The 20787-nt window shown below is 33.5% G+C and overlaps 2 protein-coding genes across 2 annotated transcripts in view; one reads left to right on the top strand and one right to left on the bottom strand.

Moving 5' to 3' along the window:
- Positions 1–20787, top strand: part of LOC145293084 (uncharacterized) — a 256411-nt gene that overhangs the window by 201519 nt on the left and 34105 nt on the right. The gene's annotated exons all lie outside the window — the stretch shown is intronic.
- Positions 2637–20787, bottom strand: part of LOC145293083 (uncharacterized) — a 304844-nt gene continuing 286693 nt past the window's right edge. Inside the window, exons 8-9 of the mRNA XM_080139441.1 lie at positions 16445–16818; positions 2637–10935 (exon numbers count right to left, since the gene is read on the bottom strand). Coding sequence (XP_079995567.1) covers positions 10915–10935; positions 16445–16818 — 395 coding nt within the window. The 3' untranslated portion in view covers positions 2637–10914. The remainder of the gene's footprint in view (positions 10936–16444; positions 16819–20787) is intronic.

Here is a 20787-nt window from a genome sequence, read left to right as displayed (position 1 = left end):
ATTGTTTTTTTTTGTTTTTTTTTTATCGATACTGCTGTCGTTATTTTTGTTTTTTAAATTATTTTTTTACGCTGCTGCTGGGAGCTCCCGTTCGTTGAGTCTATCTCTCATCTATGGTTAGTAAGTGCTCGACTCAGCTTCAATTAAAACGTCCACAACAGCACTCATCGAGCTACAACCACTATCAACAATATCCCACACTCTCTATCTGTGCCTAAATCTAAATGCAAATTTCATGAACAATGCTCCTCCCCTAGAACTGCCCACCTGTGGAACTCTGTACCACAAGCCTGCTTTCCAGCTAACTACAAGATGATCGTCTTCAACTCCAATGCAAACAAATTTTTGTTGAGCCTTCTTCTTAAATAATCAAGTTCTACCCATTTCCTACAACTACCGATCACTAAGCTGTTGTCTTACACCATTCGAGTGGCTTTTGAGCATTAATAAGTGATGGCTGTCTTGTAAAAATAAAAAAAATAAGTAAAAAACAATTATAATTAACATATTTTATTCAAATTCACAATATATTAGTAATAATAACATTATATTATATTATTTTCATATAAAAAAGAATGTGAAGTATTTTCTCGGCTAAAAATGATCACTTTTTTTTCACATTTAATAAAATAAAAATATGATGGAAAACATAAAAATCTATTAAGCTATAGGTGTTATTATAATTGACATTTTAATATTTCGTGTGGTTCTCTCCTCATCAAAAGGCATTTTTAAATATTTTCAAATATAATGGAAAAAATATAAAAATCTATAAAATTACAGGTGTTATTATGACTGACATTTTAATATTTTTGATTAAAATAGAACGAATATGAAACCGTTATAAAAAAACTGGACATTTTCAACTTTGTGCATCATTCATTAATTTCTTTTTTGCGACGTACCAATCCGTCCAAGGAAGATCTCTTTGTCTAATGACAAAGAAAACAGTTGCCTTTTAAAACAGTCGCCGTCCACGCCATTAATTATCGTGAATAGCAAATCATACCTTCAGCCAACAAAGTTTCATTCCAAAATAAAATCTTTCTCAGTCTGTAAAATCAGTATTAGATGTATAAAAACGTTCACATCTGAGGTCAGACCTGATTTTCTTATGCTTAGTTTTAAAACCGATTTTATTTTCGTGTTTATGTGTTAGTGTGTAAACCATTTAGCATTATATATACTGCACTGTCCGAAAAAAAAACAAAAAACAAAAAAACAGTTTCCATTATTTCAGCTGCTTTGAAAACTTTCCAACCGGACTATATGCATAATTACACTGGACTTTATTTTGGACTCCAATGAACTATTTTCGCCTTTCGGATTACCCTGAGAGAATTTTCATGCAAGCTGAAATATTACGCGCGTTTTTTTAATTTTATTTATTTATTTATTTTTTTTTACATATCCAACATTTTTTCACTTGTTTTCTTGGCAGTTTATGACTCCAATAAATTGCGGATTCACTTAATGCTTTAACCAGCAAATTCTAGCATTGCTACAAATATAATTTGCTGATTTCTTTCTGTCCTCTGCTCTTCTGAGCAAGAATAGCATTCTTTGAAACTCCGCGGAATAAGGACTTTGTAAATTATTTTTTGGAGTATTAAGTCGAACACTAAATAATGATTGTAAATTTCAACTTACAGTTTTAATTTTCTGTCTCTGTTATATATATATATATATATATATATATATATATATATATATATATATATATATATATATATATATATATATATAACAGAGACAGAAAATCTAACAAACCCGTTGGGTTCATTAGTTCATACTTTGGAATCTCTCAAGCCCATATATATATATATATATATATATATATATATATATATATATATATATATATATATATATATATGTGTGGGCTTGAGAGATTCCAAAGTATGAACTAATGAACCCAACGGGTTTGTTAGATAGTACTCGATAACAAGAGCAAAATATTGTTTTTATTTATTAAAAGGTCGCTACACACAACAATCTGTTTCAATCAATGAGACTTCATCAGGCGACCCTGAACCATCTTACGCTAAAAATGGTTCAGGGCCGCCTGATGCAGTCTCATTAACTCAAACAGGTGGCTGTTTGTAGAGACCAAAATGTAACTGTTAACCTTCTCATAAATAATAATAATAATAATAATAATAATAATAATAATAATAATAATAATATATATATATATATATATATATATATATATATATATATATATATATGCTGGCTTACCAGCTCTATGTCGATTCGCGACTTTAAATACTTGATATAAATATTTCGAATAAAACATAATTCGTCTATAAGTACACTTATATGACATGAGGCAATAATATAAACATTAAAATGTTAGTAAGTTTTATATAAAATAGAAAAGTGAAAAATACAGAAGACATCAATTCGCTTGAGCGATGGTGTATATTAGAGGGGGGTTCTTAATGGATTTATAATTTAGTAGTTGATCAAAACTTGGTGAAAATCAAGTCTGCATTTTGAACAAAATTTCAAGAATTGGTTACGAAATAAAAAAAATATTTTTGAACAAATCTTTTTTAGATTTAAATCAAAGTAATCGTTGAATTCAAAACTACTCATAAAATTTAGCGTCACTAATACCAACTATAAATATATTATATTTCTTTTAGTTTCTCTGTCTGTTTGTTCCAAAATTTCTATATCATGCTACTGCACCTAATCATAATAAAGTTTAATAAAAATTTCAGTCAGATTGCCGGAATAGTTTTCGAGAAAAAAATTGGAGCATATATAGCAGTGTAGTCAGTACTCCTTATTTATAGTTACGTGGAAAATGAATGGCGGATACCTAAAATTAAATTTTCAGTATTTATTAATTAATGATCAGGAAATATAATGAATCCATTATTATATTAAAATATTACTGTTAAATACATTATTACTGTTAAATACGTTATTACATATTAAATAGAGAAATAGTCAACCACCTCAGCAGGAATAATCTTCTTAGTGACACACAATATGGTTTCCGCTCTGCAAGATCTACCGCAGATGTGCTGACGGTTATATCCCACAGGATTAGTGAATCTCTTGACAAAAGCTTCCTTTCTAGGGCAATTGCTCTTGACATATCAAAGACCTTCGACAAGGTATGGCATAAGGGTCTACTTCACAAGATTTCCAGCTACGGTATAACTGGAAATGTTTTCTCAATCATTAAATCATTTCTCTCCGATAGGCTCATAAGAGTAGTGGTAGATAGACAAAAATCGGAGGCCTGCAATATAGATGCTGGAGTCCCTCAGGGGTCAATTCTGGGCCCAACTCTCTTCCTGATCTACATCAATGACCTCCCTAAACACATACTTAAATCATTCGTTGACATCTATGCTGATGACACGACCATCTACGGCAACACATCAAAGGCTGTAAATGACAAAGTTCTCTCTGATTCTCTCTCCTCTGATCTCGAGCGAGTGGTTCAGTGGGGGAGGATGTGGCTGGTTACATTTAATGCATCCAAAACCAAACTCCTATCCTTAGATCATCAACGCTCTGCTCCCCATCTTGCATCAATTGTGATGGATGGCTCTCGTCTGGGTGAGGCCCCGTGTTTTGACAAGCTTCTGGGCTTGATCTTTACTCCTGATCTGAAATGGAACACGTACATCAAGTCTGTTGCCAAGGTCGCTGGAAAGATGGTGGTATCTTTCTACCGCTCCAGAAGATATCTCACTACTGATGCAATTCTCTATCTATATAAAAGCCAAGTACGTCCAAGGATGGAATACTGTTGCCATATCTGGGCAGGAGCTGCTAAAAACAGCCTATCCTGCCTTGACAGAGTACAAAATAGACTTCGTGGCTTTGTGGGGGATGCCCTTTTCTCTACCCTGCAACCTCTCTTCCACAGAAGAGACGTTGCGAGCCTATCCTTGTTTTATCGTTATTTCCATGGCAGGTGCTCGTCTGAGATCCAATCTCTGGTCCCTCCCTCGCCAATCTTTCACGAAAAACACCCGTCTAGCTGAATCCACTGTCAAAAGTCCCCCCCCCCAACACTTTATCTGTGCCTAAATCAAAACGCGGATTCCATGAACAAAGCTTCTTTCTTAGAACTGCACGCCTGTGGAACTCTGTTCCGTCTGCCTGCTTCCCACCGCACTACAACTTGGATGTGTTCAAGTCCAACGTTAACAAATTCCTAATGAACCGCCCCCTTAAGTAAACACTTCATCAAATCTCCACACTAACGTAATGTACTTGCAATAACCCTTATCCATGAGTGGCTTCCGGGCCTTGATAAGAGGTGGCCACTGTGTAAAAAAAAAATACTGGAAATTTATTATTTTGTGTAAACATAAAAGTAACTGTACTTAAGTTATAGTTTTAAATAATAATAAAAAATAAAACCATGGATTTATTTTTTCTTTTTTTTTTCAAATGAAAATAAAGCATTATTATTATTATTGTACAATTAAACAAACAAACAAAAAAATTTCAGCGACATTAAGAAAAAAAGCTCGTACTTTTTAATGATGAAAAATAATATATTATAATAAAGTCGTATTCCTGTCTGTTTATGTGTTTGTTCACAATCCTCTAAATAACCATCCCTTTAAACTATCACTGTATACACAAGTCGCCTTCATCCTAAAAACTAATACTAAGTCACAGTTGCAAGATACTCGACACAAAATTATTTTAAAGTTATATGTAAATGCCTAAAAGGTAGAAACTCCAAGAAATTGCACATAGCAAAACATTTTTCCATTAACCGCCTCAAAACGCATGAATGGCCCGGAATTTAAGATAATTTAAGGTTTAATTTCTATGCGTAACGGAATCCCCTCTATAAATTATAAAATACATGTATTTTTATATGTTTTTGTTTCTTCCGTAAAGTTTATCAAATTGGCCTTTAAACGTGATCACCTTTCTTTTCCTGTTATTTTTAGTGTGGGAGTTAAGCAGGTTGTGTTTATCTACTATAATATCCAAACTTGTTAAAGATAACGAACTCGAAAAACATTTAGCATTTTATATATATATATATATATATATATATATATATATATATATATATATATATATATATATATATATATATATATATAGTTTAAAATTCCAAGTTTATATTACTGAGAGGTAAAACACCCAATAAATTTTATGAGGTTTATACAAGAGCGCTCGATACCAAAGTAGAGCAATGTACTCTTTTGATTTATTTTAATATGAACATTCAAGTATCATTACACATTAATAGATATGTTTCAGCCAACCAGTTATAAACAACGAGAACCATCATCAGGCGATGTTGCTTTTACAAAACTGTTTAGAACTAGTCGACTGAAAGATAGTCATGAATGTGTAGCGATACCTAAATGTTTATATATATATATATATATATATATATATATATATATATATATATATATATATATAAGAAAAATATAGAAAGGAGAATAAATAAGCAGAAAAAATAATAACAGAGATTGATCGGTTTCATTTGAATGAATGAATGCCCTCTGAGAAAATAACACTGGTTTACAAAGAAATTTAGGCAAGCACAAAAATACCCGTTTTTACCTAATTTGGGGATGCTGAATTCAAATTTGAAATCCGTTTTTTCTCATCACTTCTAGTATTTTTTTAGATATGCATAGTCTGTGTTTTGGGCATATACAGTACATAAAAGCATACATGAATTCAGATTTAATTTTAATATTGTGAGATTTCTTGCTTATTGTTTAGTTATTATGCACTAAATATAAGTGATAGCATATATATATATATATATATATATATATATATATATATATATATATATATATTGTGTCCAGAAAGTTGTTAGATGAGACACGTCATTGGTACCGTCGGTTTCAAGTCCGATAGTTAGGACCGTTTAAGATATCCTTATTAAACTATCCTCAGGCAATATTCGAGGAATTCCTAACTATCGGGCTTAAAACCGACGGTACCAATCACTTGTCTCATCTAACAACTTTCTGTACACAAAATATAAATACGCTCTTATATTTCGGATTTTTCCTTTAATTGAGCACTCTGCTGGATTTCTTTTTCTAAAAAAACTAATTATATATATATATATATATATATATATATATATATATATATATATATATATAAAAGTGAAAGTGTCTGTCTGTGTGTGTACCTGTGTGTCTGTGTGTGTATATTTCCCTACGCAATAACTCTGTCAATTTTTAGTGTACGGACTCGACATTTGATATACAGGGTACTGAGATTTGGAAAAAATCGATGTGATCGTTTCTGACCAGACATTTGACGATTAAGGAGTCAAAGTTCAACGATTTGACTTTTGAGAACTCTACCAAAATCCTCCGACAATTTTGGGGCTAAACACTTGAAATTTTATATATAGTTTGCTTGGACATGGATCTAACTTAATAACTTAATTTGAGCCCAAAACAATACATGTTAAGGGGTCATAATAGGGGTCAAAGTTTAAAAAAAAATTGATCTTTTTTTTTGCGCAACAGACAGCCAAACACCCGGGCAACGCCGAGCTGAAATGCTAGTATATATATATATATATATATATATATATATATATATATATATATATATATATATATAGTGTAAAATTTTGTTGAAAATTCCAAGATTCACGTTTTCTTTTTATAACCTTCGTTTATTTCCTGGATTATATCCATTACAGCTGTTTCATTGGTGAGTAGGCAATTTTACGATTTATGCTTCCATAAAAATATCCTGTTACCATCAACTTCTTCAGATGTTTATCTATTAGATTTTTACAACAAAAGGTACACTTTTAACATGCTGAACATCGTATTTGGGTAAAAAGATTTCCAAAGCCATGCCTCATCACTTCCTACATCTTCTGGTGTTATGTGAAGAGATAAAAAAACACGCATATATATATATATATATATATATATATATATATATATATATATATATATATATACTAGCATTTCAGCCCGGGTATTTGGATGTGTTGGTTGAGAAAAAAGTGGTAGTAGGAAGGCAGGCTCGAACCCGTATCGCGAAGGAGGAAAAGAACGGGGGAAAAACCTGACGTCTATGCTGTTACAACCACCGCCAAACCGGAAGTAACATTTTTTTAAATTAAGGCTAGACAATCGAAAGTAGAGGATGACTTTCAAAAGTATCGGCGAAAAAATCGCCCCCCCCCTCCCGTAAAAAGTTCTCAGTTGAAGGTGAAGATATCAATGTTTGTAGCCAATATTTCGATATTTGTCGTCTGAAAGGTCGGAAACGATACTGATTTTGGTAAAATCCGTCGCCTCTGTCGAAAGTTTTAGGCAGACATGCAAACATACATACATACATTTATATATTGGTAACTAAAAATATTCGACCCAAACCGATGAAAAAGCTTGCCCTATCTCTGAATACCTTCTATGTAAAATTTCAAATGTTTAGACCAGAAATTGTCTGAGTAATTTGGTAGAGACCGTATAGGTCAATTTTTTAAAAAACTTTGGCCTCTATTATGACCCCTTAAAATTTATTGTTTTGGGCTCAAATCAAGTTATTAAGTTAAATCCATGTCCAAGGAACCTATATCTAAAATTTCAAGTGTTTAGACCCCAAATTGTTGGAGGAGTTTGGTAGAGTTCTCAAAGGTCAAATCGTTAACAGCCAAATTTCTGGCCGAAAACCGATCACAAAGATTTTCCTTAATCTCAGTACCCTGTATATCAAATTTCGAGTTTGTAGACTAAAAATTGACAGAGTTATTGCGTAGGGAAATGTACACAGACACACAGACACGTTCACTTTTATAGATAGATAGATAGATAGATAGATAGATAGATAGATAAATAGATAGACTAATAGATTAAACAAAAATATATACGCATACATAAATATATATAGAAACAATTTTTTGTTTACTGTAAACATTTTTCGCAAATATTATGCAAGTATAAATCATGTAGAATATCTGCATGAATATAATTACCCATAATAGTTAACTAAAGATGATCATACCATAAGAAAACTGAAAAAACTAATAGGGAATTAATTAAAATGAATGTTTAAAAGAATATGCAAATTAGCTAGATCTTTCGCTAGTGAATGTAATTCTACGACCCATATATAAGAACATTGTATTTTCTTTTTAAATAAATAGAAATTTCGAATCTGTAGACTAAAAATTGACAAAATTATTACGTAGGAAAATGTACACAGACACGTTAATTTTTATATATATACTAGCAGTTCCGCCCGGTTTTACTCGGGCCCTATGTACTGTTCATAAGGTTATGTGCATATGTATATATTAAAAAGTGTGAATATGTAAAGTAATGTATTTCTGTATAATAGCCTTCATTAACTACCATAGATAAAAGAGAGACAGACATTTTCACTTTTATAGATAGATAGATTGGATGCAATATATAGTAATGATTTAAAAAGTATAAAAAAAGACTCATGCGCCATCACTGAGAATCGAAACCAAAACGTTCAGCTTACGATTTATTTCGCCTCTGCCGTAAATAACTGGGCTATGAAAAAATGTTTACTGTAAGGCTAAAAATTTAAACATAAGCCAATATCAACTACGTTATGCATTCATAATGGCGGCGTTCGACCTTCACCTGGCAAATTTCATTTTTTTAAATTTTCACACTTTTGCACCGATTTTTCCGGGCTAAAACCCAAATATAAAGTTTTGCATAGATTCAAATACATTATATATGAAGTTTCATGCCTATAGACCAAAAACTCTAGGAGGAGTTTGGTAGGCAAAATTTGTGCAACAAAAATATATACGTATACATCATTATATATGGAAACAATTTTTTGTTTCCTGTAAACATTTTACGCAAATATTATGCCAGGATAAACCATGTAGAATATCTACATGAATATAATTACACGTAATAGTTAACTCTAGATGATCATTCCATTAGAAAACCGAAAAAACTAATAGGGAATTGATTAAAATGAATGTTTAAAATGTATGCAAATTAGCTAGATCTTTTGCAGATGGATGCAATTGTACAACCCATATATAACAAAATTGTATTTACTTTTTAAATAAGTAGAAGAAAGAGGGGGGGTTAATATGAATATCAATACACCTAAAAGAAAAAAGAATTTATAGAAGTACAGAAGAAAATATACATATATATATATATATATAATCAAGACGGATTTTGACAGTTGAGTCTGCAGGTCTCAATCCACACTCAGTAGTGCTCTGGACGTAATTGGGAGATTTTATCTCGCTCGCAGGCGACGCTGGAGGTTTGTGTCGCTAAACTATCGTGTTACACATCTTTTCGGTTGCTCAAATGCACATTTTATTGCCTTGCATATCATTTAGTTTTACTTTGTTATATTTTCAGATTATCCAACGGCTTCAAGCACATTTAAACGTCGAGGATGCCTCAACAAGGCTAATTCTTTCTGCTGTGTGTACGAGGACTCCACAACAGTTGCACAGTGTCGAACCATCACTTCCCATCTCAGAACCACCTACTTTCACTATTTTTGTCTGTAAAATTGGATCCTAGGTCTTAGTGCTGCTAAGCTCAAAGACGGCATCTTTGTCGGACCTCAGATCCGAGAAATGCTGATTTTCAGGAGCTTTTTTACTTAGAGCATGGGAATTGTTCGAGTCGGTCTGTAGTGGACTCCTTGGTAAGGCACGTGTACCAGATTACCAAGCCGTTGTTGAAAAGTTGCTAAAGTCTTATGAGGATATTGAGCACCGAATGTCACTCAAGATTCATTCCTACTTCAACTTCTTCCCGCCAAACCTTGCAGCAGCGAGTGATGAGCATGGAGAAAGATTCCACCAAGACATTACGAAGATGGAGAGCAACTATCAAAAAAAATGGAACCCCAGCATGATGGGAGACTTCTGTTGGATACTCTTGCCTGACATTCCAGAGGCAAACTACACCAGGTCTTCTAAGAAAACACACTTGTGACTGTGTTCTTTGAATTGTGTAATTGTGTTATGCAAGTATATTGATTCAATCAGTGTTCTTTATCTATCCTGATTTATATGTCATAAGCTGTTGCAACTCTTGAAATATTCGCATATATTCTCCGTTTATACTAAAATCAGACTATTTAAAAACCAGGAAACTAGAGGTGATAGAGCAAAACTATTAATAAATTTGAATTCAGCCCAAATTAACAAAAAACAACGATCCCCATTCTTGCCTCAAACCAAAAATTTGTTTTTGTAAACCAGTGTAATCTGAAGGTAATCGTCTTCGCTCATCCGAACGAAGCTGGTCAGTCTATCGTTTTATTTTTACTTCCTGTGCTTAATTATTTTTCCTTTCTGTCTTTTACATGCATTCTCTCTCCATAATACATCATTTTACGATATAGCGTAGATTATATATATATATATATATATATATATATATATATATATATATATATATATATATATATATATAGTTTTTATTATTCTTTATATAAATACGGTCATATCTTGCTACGATGTGCAGACCGTTTTGCTTATAGTTGATCTCATCAGGTAGGAAAATTAAAGAATTAAAAAGGGTTCAATATTATGTATGGAATATTCGTATCAGAGAAACATTTGAATGCGCATGCGTGCAGACATTTGAAATCTTTAAAGTATTTGTAGATATTTTGTAGATTTCTGCCCTATCCAGTTGAAGCATGTTTTGGCGTTGATATGAGCCCTTATAAAGACTCGTGTACTTCTGGTTGTTTGTAATGATTTCAATATTTATCCACGTTCAATAACGCATGACGTAATTTTTGAATTTGCTCTTCCATCTACATTTTTTTTCATATGGGATCTTTTTCTTCTGTGCTTGTCCGTGTCCAAATGTTTTTGTTGTTGTTGTGCGCATGTCAGCGAGAAAATGTTTCTTCTGCGCATGTCCGTGTCAAAGTATTGGTCTACAATTTCGTATGATGATTCTGGAAAATAAAACAGAAAGAAAAAAAAACACATTTACACGATTAGAAATTCGTTATTATGCAAACACTAGCAGGGAGATCCGGCGTTATCCGGGATGAAATGATAACCAATAAATGCTCTACTCTCCCATATTTTTATTGTCATCGAAATCGGCGAAATCGCCCATTTTTTAAAAATCAAATCGATTGTTGTTTGGGACACATCGCGGTGCACCGGAAGGAAGCTTCACGTGTCACCCCGCAGTCATTTAGTCGACAATACATTGAAGTGTAAATTGCACTGTAGAGAACCTACCGTTGATGTTATAAAATTATTGTTAATATAAAGGCTTGAATTAAAGTTTAAAATGCAAAAGTCAAGTATCATGGTTCAGTTGGGCTCTAAACAGAAACATTTATTTCGAACGGGTCTCTAATATCAAAGAATCTACTATTGATTTTATAAGCATGGTCTTGCTGCTTGTGTGGTGATAATGGCTTGAATTTAAATTTAAAATGAAAAAGTAAAACATCATGGCGCACTTGTGCTTTAAACAGAAACATTCACTTCGAACGCGCCCTTGTCATATTTTGACTCTTGATTTTGATATAGTTTTTTTTTTTTTTTTTTTTTTTTTGGTTGGGGTAGAGCAGGCAATCAATCGAATGATTGAAAAATTGGATATTTCACTTATTTCTATGGCAATAAAAATATGGAATTGTGAAAAATTCGTTGATCATCATTCAATCCCGGGCAACGTCAGCTCTTCCTGCTAGTCAACAAATACTTTGTGTTTCAGGAATTCGTTACTGCTCCAGGTAATAAAAGATTTGTTAAAAAAAAAATAATAATGATTCTTCTTCTTCCTCTTCTTGTATCAGATCTGTTCTCACAAACATCGATGAATGATCATGACTCACTAGTCCCTTGTGAGTTAGAACCGTTTTACCACGATGTTCTTTGCAATATAGTACCTATAATAGGTTGCGATTACTTGCTATATGGACAGAGCGGGTAGTCTTAGCTATTGTGCCTCAATCAGTATCATTTGTCTTAACAAAATTAAAATCAATTTCTCAGCAAACCATCAGGATGCTTAACAGTTCATCCATCGCCAGCCTGCCGTGACCTCACGTACCCTGATTGGATGGTCAACGTTATTATGACATATTGTATGTCATTATATCTCTACTTGTATATAAAAGGTACTTTGTCTGTGTGTGTATGTGTGTATGTGTGTGTGCGTTCGTTTCCTATGAACTCCAAAACCGCTAGGCCGATTAAAAAAATGACAAATGCAATTTATGAGACTGGGAGTGTTCTTAGATAGGTTTTGCATCGGAATACCTCCGATAAGTATTGAAAATCGATAATAATAAAAAAAAACTTTAAACACACGAACAGTCCGATTTTGATCAAAGTTAACATTTTCATGCAGCTTAACAGCACAAGTGAATTTGAGAATTCTTTTCATCGCACAAGCAGAAGGGCCCGGTACATAAAATCAACAGTAGGTTATTTGGTAGGCCGGTGACACATTCGGAATGAATGTTTCCGTTTAGAGCACAATTGATTCATGATACTTGATGTTTGCATTTTAAACTTTATTTCAAGTAAATAAAAATAATTTTATAAAATCAACATTATGTTCTCTACAGTGCAATGTAGATTACAATTATTGTGAACTAAGTAACTGTCAGGTAGTAAGTGAGCTTCCTTACGGTCCACAGCGGCGGCTCTGCGACAAGAGTAGGCAATCAGTCGATTTGATTGAAAAAAAAAAAGGGTGACTTCACCGATTTTGATGACAATACAAGTATTAGAAGCGTGAAACATCTCGTTGGTCCTCATGCAATCCCGGGCAACGTTGGATCTCCCTGCTAGTATGAATTATTTCAATTAATTTGTATAAAATGATTGAAAATAGAAAAATATATGTATTTTTGGAATGAGGATTGATAAATTGCATTATTCAAATTATTCAGACAAACAATAATAATCGCAGGAGACAAAATGTGTTATTTGATCTAATAGGCATTCTCGCTCGCGAGGACTCTAATTGTCTGCCTCTTAAATTTTTCTTGTTTTTAGATGCTTTCAATTTTTGGCCCCCCCCCCCGACAAAAGGAGGGCGAACCTATAAATTAACCCTTGTCCGTTCGTCCGTTCGTCCGAACTCATGATATGAGTAAAAACGTAACAGAACGTATTTTCCAGAAAATTCCGGTTGCCCTCCTAGGTTAAAATTGACACTATTGTGCTTATGAAAAAAAAGAAATTGATGCCTTGGATTTTTATAAAACTTTCTGAAAAGTTGTAACTGACTGATTTCTAGATAATTTTGTTTGTCTATATACTTCACGATAACTCTTGGGTGTGCCTCAGGGGCTTTTTTTAGGGCTAATAAAAAACACTCCATTATAAGAAATAATGAAAAACTTTGTAGAGTTGAATTAGATGTATTGAAGAGAGAGAGAGAGAGAGAGAGAGAGAGAGAGAGAGAGAGAGAGAGAGAGAGAGAGAGAGAGAGGACCAAACCAAATCAGAAGCATTTAATAAAAAATTATTTTGAGTTAGAATCTATTTAGTATCACGCACGTAATCTGGAGACAACACATTTAAAATATATTGTAGTTTTTGATGAAGATATATTTTTTAAAAAATAAAAAAGAGGCTAATATCTTCCTTGCAATATTAAAAAATATTTACTGTTGTTTTAAACCAAACAAATCGAAGCATTTTTTCTTTCGATACTCAATAATCGTTCAAAAATCGAAAATTAAAAAAATACTCTTAGAAAATTTCATTACCAGCCTTGACACTATTTTTCTTTTAAACGTAAATTAGAAACTTTTTTAAATTAATTGATGGAACAATAAAAAGCCTAACAACATTTACTGGTCCTTTGGGGAAATTTTGCATCAATAATTATCAAGATTTGCCTCAAATAGAATTCTAATAAATTAGTATCCCTCCCGATTATCATTATCTGACAGCAGAAGAAACAAATAATTTAAGTGTGACGACCAGAGGATATTTTTTGAGTATGCTGTTGGAATTTCTCGAGAAATTAACCTAAGATATGCAGTTTAAAAATTGGGTCCTTGAATCAAGCAAGATGGCTAACATAAGCAACAAGGTTAATGTGTTTATGGATCAGAGATGTCCATCCTCAAACACTCTGATAAATTAAACATTTTGGTCAAATTTATCATCCAAGTGTATGCAGTCAGTTGGTTTGAGATCAAAACTGACAATAATTTTTTTTAACCAACAACAGTATGTTTTAATATGATTCAGAGAACAAAACAGTTAACTGAAATCCAAATTACTGTTTTAAACAGTTCAAAATATAGTGCTTTTGTACTACTTCCGGAAAATATCATAATATCCATGATAAACTCAGATGAATTGGATGTGAGAGATGAGGGCATTCAAGCGATTTTGTCCATTAGGTAAATAAACATTTATCCATTAAATTTTATTAGTTTTCTCAATTTATCCAAACAAGAGTCAATTTTATTCATATTACATCACAAAAATATAAAAAAATAGGTGTTTTCAAATAATTGTTTTTTTTTTGTGTTGTTTTTCAAGAAATAGTGAACAAGTAAAAAAATAAATAAATAAAAGACTGAAAAAGATTACTGTCACCAATTTTGCAGCCACACACTCGTCAAATTTCTCTCAAATGTTGTATATAAGCAGGAAGCAAGACATAGACACATTATTACAAAGTCATCATGCCAGCTAATTAGACCTTCATTTTCCTCAAAAGGAAATTATACAGAACAATTTAGTTCTATTATAACAGTTTATATTATTGCGTTTAATAAAAAAAATTAAAATACATGGTTCTGTAACTTGTATCAAGTTGTTATATATACATCTCCACATATTTTTTTGAATTGAGAAATTTAAAAGACTTAGTTGCTAATTAGCTTGTTTTACAATTTTGTTTAATCAATGCAGTAAAAGTTGAGATATTGTGTTAGTTCTGATTCATAATTAAATTTATAATTCATGTATTTATTTTTCTTTCAATGTATTTCATATAAATATATCAATTTTAATTGATTTTTTTTATAAAAATAGTGAAATTTCAAAGTCAGTGTTGTGTAAAATGCTATGAAAGTGAAGGATTTCTCAGCATTTTTCTACACGATTTTTAAAATTAAATGCTCAATTTTCTGTTCAAGATAGGAATCTAATTTTTGGTATCTGTTCTTATCACATCAAATCCCAACTATCATCACCAGTGCCATGTTGATTTTCTGAAAAAAAGTTGCAAATCAACCTGCCCTATTGTACAGCCACCGTATCCCGGGGTTCTTTTGTATAGAATGTTATCGTATGCTTTTACGTGTAATTATTTATTTACGTTTAAGGATTGATTATTCTTATTATTTAGATTCTTTGGACTACTGTTCTCATTTTGAGGGTTATTTTCACAACGTTTTGGTTGATGTAACCTCCGGCTTTCTTCAAGTGTGTCCTGTCGAACGTGAAAATCTTAATAATTGCAAGTAAAATAAAATTTATCGAATTATCGAGTTTTATTCTATATTAATGCGGAAAAGTCGTGCAACCAATTCCACATTTACAACATATAATAAATAATACGCTTTAAAAATATTATTTAATAAAAAATTACTTTGAATTAAAATCTATTTAGTATTACGCACGTAATCTAGAGACAACACATTTGAAATATATTGTAGGACAGTTCTTGAGGAAGATATATTTACAAAAAAAAATGGCTAACAAAGTGGGACTGAAAAGTCAGCATCTCCGGGGAGAAGCACGCCGAACTGAAAAAACGTGCTTGCGCAGCCCCGTCGCCATTCCCCGACAGAGGCGCATCAGGTAATTAGCAACAAACTAACCCCCTTTTCCTTGCAATATTTAAAAATATTTACTGTTGTTTTAAACCAAACAAAAGCGAAGCATTTTCATTTCTTTCGATACTCAATAATCGTTCAAAAATCGAACATTAAAAATACTCCTAGAACATTATATTACCAGCCTTAACACTATTTTATTTTTAAAAGTAAATTGGAAACTTTAGTGCCTGTTCAGAATTCACGCTATATTAGAAAAAAGAAAGCAACAATTAAAAAGAAAAAAACCGTACGATGTACCTACACGATATAAAGAAAATATTGTATACCAAAAATCACGGCAATTGGTCAAGTGGTATTATTTTTAAATAAGAAAATAAAAATTTGTGGCCAAACGAACAGTGAAGATATTGCAACGTTTCAGTCGATGGTTGACGGAACGAGAGCAAGCTACCCCCTTGAACTAAATATGAATGTTTTCGTTTGGAATTCGATGCAGATTCCCGAATTCGACAGAACGATTCCTGAAAGATACTCTAGAAGAAGGTCGAAGGTTGCGTCGACCGAAACGTTGTGGAAATAACGATCAAAAATAGAATCCTAGTCTGAAGAATCGTAATAATACGAAGGCGGCTTTTATTTTTTGAAGTTCTTAAATCTTTTCTGCTCACCGGAAATGACGTCTTACCTGAGAGTGAATGATTTCTGGGGTGGAATTGATAACCAAGATCATTGCATCCTCGTAAGTGGGCAAAGAGCAGGCGTTGTTCAGTGTTTCGTCGGTGAAAGCAATGTTGTCCTCCCCCATGTCATCGGCGCAGTTGTCAGCAGTAAAAGACACGGTCGAGAAAATGCTGTTGGTCCGTGAGAAGGCGCTGTCGGCCGAGATGGTCCGGTCAATGCCACGATGTTCAATCAACTCATCATCATCAGACATTGACGAGTCGGACGAGTATTCAGATTTCGTGGCCAGATTCGGCAAACTGCCCACCGAACTGACCATGGCCAGAGAAGCAAACTGACTGAGGGCTGTCAGGGGCAGATTACTGCGTCCACGTTTGTCTGAAATAAATAAACAAATAAGTAAAACGCATCTAAGATAATTTTCTAAGCGATAGTAATATTCCAATATTTTCCCGATTCCAATATTTTTCACGATTCCGGTACAATTAGCGGTTCTTTTCTAGATTTCAGATTCCGATAAAATAACCGATTTCGATGCTTTTAAAATCTCTAAATATTTTGCTATAAAGTTTGTTTTTTTTTTTTTAAATTTTCGGAATACTACAAAACCAGTACAACATGTGCAAACGTAAAGAAATACAAAAAAAAAACAAACAAACCTCTCATGTGGGGTGGGGAATGATCTATAAGAATTTAGTTTTACTAATTGTTTATTATCAATAAATCTATATTTTAATATGATAGCGTGTGTGTTATTTTGTATGTTACATCTTTTTGCTTCCGATTGACTGTCGTTTAATTGTTAAAACTCCATTTCTTGTAATAAATTATTTTACCAAGAATTCTTCGTAAGTTTGGGTTTCGGTTTCGATTCAAACTGATGCACCCAAGTCATATGGATATATATTTTAAACCACAACTTTATAAGATGTAAGATTTGATAGAAAATTAACCTTATATTAATGTATACAAAATCTGCATAAATTAAAATATCATATTTAAGCGTACTTTACGACCGGGTTACGCTGGGTGTCCCTGTTAGCTTAGATTAATACTTTTGCAGTTTTCACAAAAGAGCTACAATAGTACAAGGGCGTCTCTATTTACGCTAAACGTCGTGTCCCGCATGTCCCGCTAGTAATTATGATTTTATGATTCGTACCAGCAATGTAAAATTAGGTTTTAAACAAAAAAAAAAAAAAAAAGACAAAACAAAACAATTAAAAGATTAGGTTGGTATCGGAAAGTAAGCACAGTTTTTTCGATTCCGATACTTCAAAAAAAAAAAAAAAAAACCCAAATTTTTTCGATTCCCGATTCCGATTTACCATCTCGGTATTAGTAATCCTCAAATTTCTCTTATAAAAAAAAGAAGCAAAATATGAAAGGATTAATTAACAATGTGTTCGTTTATTCCACTCGATTAGAGATGATGTTTCCATCACAGAATTAAATGTGACAAAGTGACGAAATTTTGATTTCGAACTAAAAACATGCAATAAAAAGAGGAGCTATTAGAGTAGAAGGCTTTCTGGCATCTACGGACCTCAACAGTGAAGGGAGAGAATTTTGCAGTTTGTCAGGACGTATTACGGTGCGAAGAAATCAATAATGTGTATGTGTTAATGGGTGTGATGAGGGGGTTGCCTATTCTGTGTGGGTAGATGCGTGCCTATTAGATATTAATGTTTTGCTGGAATCTAGTGGAGTGATCAAAGAGGAAGCGAGTTGGAGACTTACAGGAACTGGATAGTCGGCAAATACATTTAGGGAAAATTGGTGTGCTTTTGTGAGGTCTTAACTTGCCCTTCTTTACTGACACCGTATGTATTTGAGTGTATGTGTATGTGTATGTGTGCGTGCATAGTTGTTTTTTTTTACACATTAATTAGAAAAGTGCAACTCATTACAAAATTCCCTTAGTGAGATGCTAATTCAAAAGAAGCTGGGTATATTTCTAAGTTTGGTCTAAGAGTATTAGTTAAATAAGGAGGTACTACTGATTAAATATGATGCTACTAAACACCAGTTCCCGACAAGTGTGTGAACAAGGATGGTCTGTTTATGTAGTTGATGGGTTAGCCAGGAGAGCTAGTTGACTGGCCATGCCAACTGGACCGCATTATTGTCACATTTTGACTTGTTGAGGGTTCAGCGAAAAAAGAGGGATAGATCTATAAAACAGGAAGTGACGTATCTGCCTTTGCCCTCTGGTGGCTAGGCATGTGTCACCAGAGTTAAAGGGCGATAATCGAGTTTAGCTTAAGAGTACCGTTTTGTGTCTGCGTGTTCACATGCGTAGCAGCAGTAAACGTGTAAAAGTTTGTCGTTCTCCATGTTCGAGACGGATATCATGGTAAAAGCTACATGTTGCACTGCGCACGACAAAATATCCCTGCAGTTACTACGACGGACGTTCGAAGAGTGATTTAGTAATGTTAGATCTACGAGTCAATCAATCCACAACTAGTGTGTTCGGCTAAAGGGTATCTGAGTATGAAGAAAAATTGAGACAAGGTGGCAACGAATGTCTCACATTACAAGGGTACTATCAGCTTAGGCTTCAGTAAAAATCCCTAGATGTAAGAAAGCCTTCTACTCTAATAGTTTCTTCCCTAGAACTGCTAGATTTTGGAACTCCTTTCCGGTTTCCTGCTTCCCTGACTGTACTGACATGCAGAAGTTCAAGTGTTATATAAACAGACATCTTGCTGCTTAACTTCCTACATAGTACCTGAAAATTATGTCCCACATAGTAGCCCCGTACATCAAAGTGGCATTGTGTCTTGTTTGAGATGAAAATGCAATAAAAGGGTGCCGATTTCCTGACATTCATTGACTGCAGATCGTCACGATTTTTTTTTTTTGATGGAAAATGCTCCGGACAAAGCATGAATCAATTTGATGTAAGAAGCTAGCAAGAATGAAAGCTGATTATCGAAAAGACAGAAGATTCAATGACCTCTCTGTTCTCGAATTTATTTTCTACACAGTCAACACCCATGGCGTAATGGATAGAGGCGTTGAATCTCCACGGTTCTAGGTGAGTATTGTCTGAAGACAGCGGTTTCAATCCTACTCAAAGCAGGCCGGAGGTTTTGTTGGTAAGAACATGGTAGAATGACAACAACTATGGAAGTAATTACTGGGGATACAGTTATGAGACTCAGAATTCCTATCCCGTCGCGGTTAACCACCTAAAGAAGGCCAGAGGATGATTTGACCGAAACGTGGTACAACAACAACAACAACAACAACTATGAAAATGAGGATAACCGTCCGCAAATAAATAAATAAATAAATAAATAGTCAACAATCTTCTCAAGACATTTTTGCCAGGATTCAATGACGCATGCCTGCTTCTAACGCACGTCTATGCAAAGATTATTTTCCTAGGGTCTCCCACCGTCAATATCTACAATAGGTCATGAATGCATAAGTCCAGTCATTATAACAATGCAATTAGCAATCCCCTCTTATCTATTCAGGAAGAATAAAAAAAAATAGGAGGCATTACTGTTGGAACGCCATTCGTAGTTAATAACTTGTTAAATAAAATGAATACTTTGCAAATTACACCTGTTCTAGTGTACATCATCAATGTCAGTAACTACACTAATATTTATTTTATGCTGACGTGCTTTTTTAAAACAGTGTTCGTGCGACGCGATGATAGTTTTTGCGATCACGCAACGATAAAACAACACAAGACAAGTACTTGATGTAAACCTGTTAATCTCTGTGCGTGTGTGATACCGTCTCGTAACATAGAAAGAGAAACTCCAAACGTTGTTCGCCTCAAGCTGTCTGGTCGCGTCGGTTCCCAGCGATTTCCTTCTCGGTCCGATCTATTTTCGTCAGCTTCGACTCTCAATCTTGCTCGAAACTTCACACGTTGTATGCAGACAGTCGCAAAGAAAAAAAGACACGTTAAGAATTCGACCCACTCTTTTTTTCAACGGAACAACATACATTTATTTACAGGTACTTTCCAGAATAATGCTTTGTCTCTTGTTCAAAAGTTTTCTCGTCTGCGACGATGGGACAGAGATCTATTTTAGGGGCACCTTCGAGCCAGCAACGGCCCCCAAACCGGACAATGTTTTCAACTGTCGCACACTTAAGAGTGTTCGAACACTGTCGTAAATTGTCGTATATTGTCGTAAATTGTCACAGAAACGTATTGCCGCTTCGAAAACTGCTCGTAAACGTACTCTAAATATATTGAGCTCTAATATCTAGTTCATTTTGTCCCAATCACCTTGATTAAGAATCTTGTTTTAGCTCCCTTTGTATGCCTTGGTGAACAAGTTCCTTTATTTTCATTCTGCTGATAAGCCCTTTTTA

This window comes from Euprymna scolopes, chromosome 14 (genome assembly GCF_053919585.1).
Source record: "Euprymna scolopes isolate OS-2025 chromosome 14, ASM5391958v1, whole genome shotgun sequence".
In the NCBI taxonomy this organism is placed as follows: domain Eukaryota; kingdom Metazoa; phylum Mollusca; class Cephalopoda; order Sepiida; family Sepiolidae; genus Euprymna; species Euprymna scolopes.
The sequence above is the reverse complement of the archived record's forward strand: the minus strand, read 5'-3'. Positions and strand labels throughout refer to the sequence as shown.